We start from the raw sequence: 9,624 nt of genomic DNA, 5'->3' as shown, positions 1-9,624 counted from the left end.
GGATAAATATATGTTGTCAAAGGCACATCCACAGTGTATATAGATATATATATATAAATGTAGGAGTCTATGGCAGGACTCTAATGTGTATTCTCAGATCTGTGGCAGATTCTCATTGTTATATGATGTCATGTTTGCAATGATCTCTGATCTCTCATCTGTAAATTGACAATCTGTTCCATTGTGTCATGCTTCAAATAACTTCACGACTCCTTGCCTGTGATGACGTCATGTAAGTTAACGTCTATTACCAATAGAAACAGTGATCAGTCAGAAAAGATGAGCCAGACACTATAGAAAATGAAGGTTTTGTTAAAGCAGCTCTCACACTTTGCTGACTTGCGTCCCGAGTATGGACCCGAGCTGACTCGGGAGTACTCGTATGGAGCTCGTAGCGAGGTCGTTCTAAACTGGGGGTAACTCGGGATACCTCATAGTGATCTGCGAGAGTTTTGGAACTGCTCAAAACAGTCGGGCCGCCAGCCAATGGCTAGTAAACTCGTAACAAACTCATAACACACTCGTCCTACTCGTAGTACCCTCGAGGCGATCTCGTGGTGCTCATACAGAACTTGTATGAGAATCGTCTGCAAAATTTATCGCAGAGTTGACCGAGTCTAATACGAGCTGTATGAGTGTCATTCCCGCAGCTTGTAGCCACCGCGTACCAAAGTCGTACCAAGCTCGTACAGCTCGTATCGAGATAGTAGTAGACTCTTGTTAGACTTCTATTAGACGCCTATTGGAATCCTATTGGACTCCTATTGGACTCCTATGGGGCTCGTAACACACTCGTACTGTACTCGTATGATAATCTTATATATGTAGTCTCTTCCCGAGTGCTAACCGAGTTAGGCTCGGGAGGGCTCGGCAACCACCTCGCCAAAGTGTGAGAGCTGCTTGATGCAGATTCATGCCAGCAGAGGAAGAATCCAGAACCGAAAGACCCTTACACTGAAATTAAAAAACAAACAAAACGTATTTAAGAAAAGTTCCTACCGGTACATGCAAACCCTGCACCTGACGATGCAGTTCCAAAGGGGAAATGATAAAAATAATCCAGAGAAATCATATTGATCATCAAAAGCCTGCAGCTATATATGAATCTATCTGAAGTCTAGCACTACAAAAATTGCCAGTTAATAATATTTTATGATAATCTGCCATAGATCTGAGTTTGTGCCAATATCTGCCCTATTTGTGGAATCTGCCATAGATCTGAGAACTGCCACAGATCAGAGTCCCACCATAGATCTGAATCCTACATATATGCATGACAGTCAACAGGTATCGCCCTTTAATTAAACTACTTCAACTAGAACATTTCAACATCAGAAATGTTACCACAAACGATTCAAGGGGGGAAATCACATTATATTTTTCAAATATTCTCCTAAACATGATCTGGTATATGATGAGATATCTATCTCAGGGAAGGCCACACATATTTTCAGTCACAACATTCAAGGCCTTTTAAAGGCCTCTTTCAAACATTTCCTCCCCATAATATAAGGCCAACTTTCATAAAAATTTTAAATGCCGATTGGCCAAAGTCATATCCTCCCCATTATCTAATGCCAACATTCATAAATGTTTCCAATGCCGATTAGCCAAAGTCACGTCACCCGTCCACCTCCATCCTCTCTATCTCCAGGAATCGCATTTTGGTGAACCTTCACCAACCCCTGCAACAATCCACAAGTTTTTGCGATCTTATATTACCTGCCCTTGAGTTTCATTAACAATTTACCAACAAATCAAATGTCGAGATTAGGAAAAAGAATGTGTAAGGGATATAACTCGTATTGCCTTATAAGCCACCGCCAGTTTTTATGGACATGAAGACATCCTCTCCATCAATAAGGTTTTGAGGACTTTCTTTTGGGTGTCAGTCATTTTTTCAACGTTGAATTTCTCACACTCTATCGCAATCTATGGGACTGGGCACTGTTTAGTTGATATCGCCAACCACTACATTAAAACTGGTTAGTAACTCGCATTATGATTGGTGTTAGACCTTCTAGCGTAGCCAATCAAATTGGCTAAAGGAAATTAAAGGCAGGTAATTTAAGATCACGAAAACCTTGTGGGTGGTCCAGGGGTGAGTGTAGATTTACCGAAATGCGAGCCCTGGAGATATAGAGGATGCTCCACCTCCTGCTCAAATGTTTGTCCTCAGCCTGATGTAACATGCTTTGTTTCTGTTTGTTGTTTTACACCTTACTCGGCAATATTCCAACACATTACAGCAGCCTTTAAATAATCAAATCAGATTAACCAGTGGTTGATATTACGAGCAACGTCCCACACCACGTACAATTACACAATCAACCAGGTCAACCACCCAACCCAGTTGCCTGAAGTGACTAGCATGGCTGATGGGTACCTATTCTAATCTGGTTCCCACTTGCATAAATTTCTAGCTGCTCAATAAATTTAAAAGAATACATATCCAAAGAACTAAACTAAACCCCTCCAGTTTTGAGGGTGGAAAATACATTTATGTACCATGAGACAATGGTCTTCAACTACACTCGAATCAGATTTGGCAAGATAATGAATCTATTCTTTCTATACTGTCCAAAATAGCCACTGCTAGAACAACATAAGTATGAAAGTGAGATGTGATTCAAAATTGCTTTAAACAGTACTGCAACAGCACATCAGCACAAACTTTTAGGAATACCCAAAGTGTTGTTGGTTTGTCAGCATTGTGTTGTAGCAATTTATTGACGTTCATTTTGTTGCAGCTAAATACTATTTGTATTATGACAAACGGAAAGCACTACCAAATATCTAACGTTATTTATCACATATCAGGGCCCCATTCCACAAAGCGATCTCAGCACTATTATGACTGTAACTCCCATACGTTAACATAGGCTCTGATATCTTTGATCACGCTATGATCATTTTGTGGAACAGGCTCCTGGTGAATGAGACTACCAAACCCCCAGGTAGCCAAGTGTGGCACTCTTACTATAATCATCTCAATCTCTGTAAAATAAATCTCTGTTTAGAGTCATACGACTTAAGGACAGCAGGAATGAAAACTGTAAAGAATCAATGGTGACAAAATATATACTAAACAACATTTAAAAAATGCAGTAACTTATAATAACACATATATATTTTAACAAATGACAAGGCCAGAGCACTTTTTCTCTCTTGTACTACGAATTAACCGAAATAATTTTTCCCTTATTTAAAAAAAGTGAAAGAAGAGAAATAATTAAATGATTTCAAAAATAATTCACCAACAACACTAAAATATCATTTAATATCTCACTGGAAGGGAAGCAACTCTTCCACAACTGTCACTTGCCATCAGCAGAAGTGAACATAATTTCATTGGACTGCTTCATCTCTGCCCATCATATCACTTCTTGCTGATAAGATACTGTCATATACATATTTTTGCATTATTAACAATGGCACCTAGACGAGGCCGGTTGTAGTTTGTGAATTGATTCTTCTTGACTTTTCTTATACGGTTTTGCACAGTGCAGACAAAGCGCTATAGCCTAATAGTCACATAACAGAAGAGCTTTCTAATTAGGAAAATAATTGAAAAGAAACTTACTGACACAGTTGGTGATTTGTCAGCAAATTCATAGCCACATGCCCTGCCAGTCTCATTTATGGCTTCAAGAAGTTTTGCTTCTTGGAGTAGCAGAAGTTATTTTCTGAGTAGTTACCCAATCAATAAAGAAATATAAACATTTTCAAGATTATTTTTTCCTCAATCTTATCAATTTGGCCCCATAAATCCATAATACAAACATTTTTTGTATTGACCTGGGCTTTTACTTATTCTTTTTTCCGCCTCCATCCAGCCAATTTGTCCCATGAATTTGTAATACAAGAAGAAAAAGAATGATCTGGTCTAATAAACATCAAGCTCTCAAATCAGAATGAGATATAGGCACAGTTACACGTCAACAAAACTTCACACATTGTCATCAATCCTGTCACTAAAAATATTCCAACAATATGAATACTCTTAACAACACCGTATATCAGTGGTGTGCCCCTCAGATGATGCTACCTTTAAAACTGATAAATGAATAACAAGGCACAACACACCACACCCATTTCAAATATGCATGACTTACTATTTCAATAAAATCTTTCTTCATTCACACAACATGATGGTTAACTCTGGGATCCTTTCTTAATCCCTTCCTCGTTCAATTAATGTTCTAAAGCAAGCAATGTGTTTCAGATTCTTATGAAATAAGAAACCTCTACTGCAAAACAGACTTCAGAAAAAAAACTGATAATCGAACCCGCAGATTAGCATAATACAGCTGGTCAACAATAATGGCAAGGGTGGAAGGTTTGCTCCTGGGCCAGTCAACTGCGTGCACTTGCTGCCTACCGCAGCTTTTACGCTTTAGAATCAATACAATAATCAGTGTTCCCGCTGGCTTTTGAAACTGACAGTCCTGGTGGACTGTTAACCCTCTACAAATTACCAGTCCCCCCTAATTTTGTCAGTCCCAACTTTAAACAAATAAAATAATGTTTGAAAATTACCTGGTCTACCCCTGCTACTTCATGTTCAATGCAGTGACATCCTCCCTGCAGTAACTTAGTTAGATCATGGACCTGTATAAACTTATAGGTTCGATGTTAGATCTACACAGCATTCACACAAAGTTCAAGTTTTTCTCTCTTTTTTTTTGTTGCACATTTCAAGACTAAGTCGCTACCAAATATACATTTAACCTCAAAGCAAAGCGAAATCCTTGCACTTAAAATTAGCCTAATTGTACCGGTTACAAAACCTGGTAATTACCTGTAAAAGGGAACACTGAATAATGTGTGAACTGCACTGCGTATGTGATGTGTTGAAGTGGTGCAATGATGATACACACACAGCACAAACACCATGTCCACTGCGTCACACTCACTTCCCTGAAACGGATTCTTCCGTTCACAAACGCCTACTGTCCTAAAACATGGTGTTCATGCAGGTTTTTCTCCAGTTTGTTTACCAGCATCTACATGTGATTCTGATGGACTCAAGTTATGCCCTGGAGACTGAAAAGTCTGATACATGGTAATCTAGATATAGGTTTGATTTGCCATTGACTGGAAATTAGTATGAACACTCATGATGCTCCGTTAATCTGGTCTGCAGCGTTCCTTGTGAAATCATTACAAGTTTTTATATCAAGTATTTGTATCACAGGTACAATCTCATTAAACTCAGATCTTAGTTCTTGTTCCCGATAAATAAAGATCTGAGGACATCTCAGTACAAGTCACGTCAGAATGACCTTTTGTGACCTCTGAGTGGATAACAAGACTAACAAGAAGTCAACATTAGCCTATCAGAAAGCAGCTTTCTCAGGCCAAGCGGCACTAGTTTCATCCACACTTTGAAAACTATTTTGACAAAGATATTGCTTCAATCCGATCAATCAGTGTGGCTTACCAGATCAGGAAATGTCAAAATGTGTTTTCTAATCATGCATCCTCGGAAAGGTTAACACGGGGTATTCCAAACGACAGCTTTGGGCTGTACAAATGATTCTGTCGAAATCATTGTCTGTCTCTCGCTGGAGAACTTTGTCAGGTCGTTCTGACATGACCTGTAATGGGAAGTCCTCAGATCTTAGTTAAGCAGTAACATGAACCTAGATCGGATTTGAATGAAACTGTCACAGGTTCAGAGAAATGTCCTTTTGTATGTAGACATTCGTTCTCAGTGGGTTTCTCCAGAAGGCTTGTTTTCTTGGCTAACAGGTTCCAGATAAACAAGGCTTCACTGTATATTAAATGAAATATATTACATATTGAGACATGAAGAACATCATCAAGACAAGATGAGAAAGCACAGTCACACTTTTGGGACTGTGAACGAGTGAGTGCGATGAGACATAAGCCAGGTCACACATGATGGCTGCCCTGAACTCACGGTCAGTTCTTACAAGATACTGCTCCTGTGTCCAGAATGGGGTATACGTTGCTTCAATGTTCTAGTAACAGTTAACATGATCACAAAGACTTGTTATAGTGTCTAAACATATATAATTTTGATAGAAACGGGTAACTACATTTAAACCGAGGAGGAACCCCAGTGACATGGGAGTTTCAGAACCTGTGGAAAATCTAGAACTATTTCATCCAGAGCATTAGCATTACAGTCAGCTTGGCAGAAGGGACAGTGATCCAGGGACCCGGAGACAGACTACATATCTCCATTCTGTCATAAATACCTTGGAACAATTCACGACCATAGTCGCCTTAAATTACATGACCCAAAGATATGTGAGCAATTTGGATGAGGTAGGTGTCCGCCAGTTCAAATATCTACACGACACTGAAGAAAATGGCAGTCACCGGGTTGTTATGCATTTCACTGATTATATGTTTCAAATTTTTAAAATCATACAAATGCACATAGACATCTTCTTCACTAACTACCTACATACCCATATTGATGCAGAAATAGCATAGCACAGCACAGTAGGCAGTGAGTTCTATTGAGAAGATTTAACGTTTAAGAAACAAAATTTAAATGCTTATTACATATTGCTTCAAAATCACTCACTTAAAGAATCATAATTACTTTTGGATGTCATATAAGGGATTTATCTAATATCTAAGGCAAATTTGCATATCTAAACCTTTTTTAAATATTGGAATTTTTAGAAATTATTTTCCTAAATTCAAAGGTACTTTAATTTAATTTTAATTCATTGCAATAATGTAAAATGAGCAATAAACCATTTCCTCTTTATTGGACTTTATGGCGCTGTACCTATATCACACCTGTAAATATGAGATAAATATAGCGAGCAGATATACAGCATAAAGCCTTGTCTGGCTTGTGATTCACTCGGAGACATTCCCCAGATAATAATCACCTGCTTATGTACACAGCTCACATGCAGAGAAACAGTTCCGGTTTCAGTTCACTGGATCTGGCAGCTATTACACAAACAAGTCACAAGTCTGCCATCGTTCTCCAGAACAAGATCATGCTCTAGACACTGTCCCATTGCCATATCAAGATGAACAAAAAGCAATTAGTTGACCAATTAGTTGACCAAACCATGTAATAACATCCTTCACAATCATCCCAGACTTCCAACAATGAAGATAGCTTCCCCACAAAAAAAAACATCCCTAGGAATCCAGCATAATAAAGTAAAACACCATCAATGCCGGCCGCAAACACTTCCATCATACCTATGTGGCCACAATGTAAATGTCTGCCATCCTGATACAAATGGCTGCCACACCTAAGAACACATAGTCCAGGCAGATCCAGGATTTTGAAAACAGGGGTTGGACATACTGTGACTTGGCCATGGGTGCAGTTAACCATGTGAGGTGTCCTGGAAAGATTTTGCACATCCCCACTCTGGATCTGCCAGTGAAGTCCCAAGGTGTATTTCTGCCAGATGAACACATTGTCTTTGAAGGAGCATTTACGGCATCATGACTTAACAGTTCGTCATCTTGATGTAAATGGCCGCACCCCCTCCACCCCCCACCCCAAAAATACCAGGCCAACCAGTCTCCAGATGAGCTCTATAAGTGTCTGGTGGAACATGTCCCATGCCCTCAACTTGAGGAGAAGCCTCACTGGTCAGTCAGTGCTTGGTGGAACATGTCCCATGCCCTCAACTTGAGGAGAAGCCTCACTGGTCAGTCATTGTTTGGTGGAATGTCTCCCCTGCCATCAACACTGGTCAATCAGTGCTTGGTGGAACATGTCCCATGCCCTCAACTTGAGGAGAAGCCTCACTGGTCAGTCATTGTTTGGTGGAATGTCTCCCCTGCCATCAACACTGGTCAATCAGTGCTTGGTGGAACATGTCCCATGCCCTCAACTTGAGGAGAAGCCTCACTGGTCAGTCATTGTTTGGTGGAATGTCTCCCTTGCCATCAACACTGGTCAATCAGTTCTTGGTGGAACATGTCCCATGCCCTCAACTTGAGGAGAAGCCTCACTGGTCAGTCATTGTTTGGTGGAATGTCTCCCTTGCCATCAACACTGGTCAATCAGTTCTTGGTGGAACATGTCCCATGCCCTCAACTTGAGGAGAAGCCTCACTGGTCAGTCATTGTTTGGTGGAATGTCTCCCTTGCCATCAACACTGGTCAATCAGTGCTTGGTGGAACATGTCCCATGCCCTCAACCTGAGGAGAAGCCTCACTGGTCAGTCATTGTTTGGTGGAATGTCTCCCCTGCCATCAACACTGGTCAATCAGTGCTTGGTGGAACATGTCCCATGCCCTCAACCTGAGGAGAAGCCTCACTGGTCAGTCATTGTTTGGTGGAATGTCTCCCCTGCCATCAACACTGGTCAATCAGTGCTTGGTGGAACATGTCCCATGCCCTCAACTTGAGGAGAAGCCTCACTGGTCAGTCATTGTTTGGTGGAATGTCTCCCTTGCCATCAACACTGGTCAATCAGTTCTTGGTGGAACATGTCCCATGCCCTCAACTTGAGGAGAAGCCTCACTGGTCAGTCATTGTTTGGTGGAATGTCTCCCTTGCCATCAACACTGGTCAATCAGTTCTTGGTGGAACATGTCCCATGCCCTCAACTTGAGGAGAAGCCTCACTGGTCAGTCATTGTTTGGTTGAATGTCTCCCCTGCGATCAACACTGGTCAATCAGTGCTTGGTGGAACATGTCCCATGCCCTCAACCTGAGGAGAAGCCTCGCTGGTCAGTTAGAGTTCTCAATCTTAAAGGAGGCTAATTTCCACGGCCTGGTTCCCAAGACTAGGTCCAGACATTGTAATAGTGTCCAATTCAACTGACACTCTTTCTCTGTGGAATTAGGGTATTTAACCAATAGACTGACATCTACCCAAACATCTGAGTTAGCACACAAAGTGATGTTTGAATAATTTGTATCACACTTCTTACGGCTGCCAATTGGTTCAAGCCAAGTCTCCCCATGAGAGTGAGACGATTTCCTTCTTGATTTTTTTAGAATGAAACAGAAAGTCAACGAACATGAAGAATAATGTTTCTCAACAATCTGTCACCCGCTCAAGAATCGGTTAAGTGCTCGTCCTCATGTATTGGTGAATTTGATTGGCTGGTGGACTCGGAGAACAACTTTGGCTTGGGTTTGATTCGATCTTCGGGGCGAGTAAGCATCCACAACAGATCCTTGTACTGACTTGGCCAGGAGTATTTCAACGTCTTCTTTAGCCATGACGGAAGGTACAGTTCATCAGAGTCTTGGAACAGCACAGGGACAAACCTGGTGTTCTTTTCATGTTGTCTGTACTCCTTCAGCATCTGTGCGTAGATGTATCGGGTGTGGAGCTGACTCTCCGGCATCATCCCATTCTTGGACAATTCCTGCGCCTCGATCTCCGTTTTGTATTTAGCAGACGGACATACTAGGATGAAATCAGACTGAAACAGATGATGATGAATGTGAAATTAGCAAGAGTTCACAACTCATGATAATATGTCACAGAAATAACATCAGCAAATATTTGGCACTAAAGTTTCTTTCGTTGTTGCTAAACGTCATACTCTGGAATATTCCAGCTCCATGAGGGCAGACTATAAGTAACTGAGTATAGACAAGACATATCACTGAGGCCATGAGCAAAGTTCCACACTGTCTGGGAACGA

At 40.9% G+C, this 9,624-nt stretch overlaps 1 protein-coding gene across 1 annotated transcript in view; it reads right to left on the bottom strand.

The window, feature by feature from the left end:
- Nucleotides 1-321: 321 nt before the first annotated feature.
- The window catches only part of LOC124141086, a 34,940-nt gene continuing 25,637 nt past the window's right edge, over nt 322-9,624 (bottom strand). The window contains exon 6 of the mRNA XM_046508983.2: nt 322-9,399. Coding sequence (XP_046364939.1) covers nt 9,025-9,399 — 375 coding nt within the window. The 3' untranslated portion in view covers nt 322-9,024. The remainder of the gene's footprint in view (nt 9,400-9,624) is intronic.

This window comes from Haliotis rufescens, unplaced genomic scaffold (assembly GCF_023055435.1).
Source record: "Haliotis rufescens isolate VD_foot unplaced genomic scaffold, xgHalRufe1.0.p SCAF_6, whole genome shotgun sequence".
NCBI classification, from domain to species: Eukaryota; Metazoa; Mollusca; class Gastropoda; order Lepetellida; family Haliotidae; genus Haliotis; species Haliotis rufescens.
Note: the sequence above shows the minus strand (reverse complement) of the source record. Positions and strands in the feature narration are given on the sequence as shown.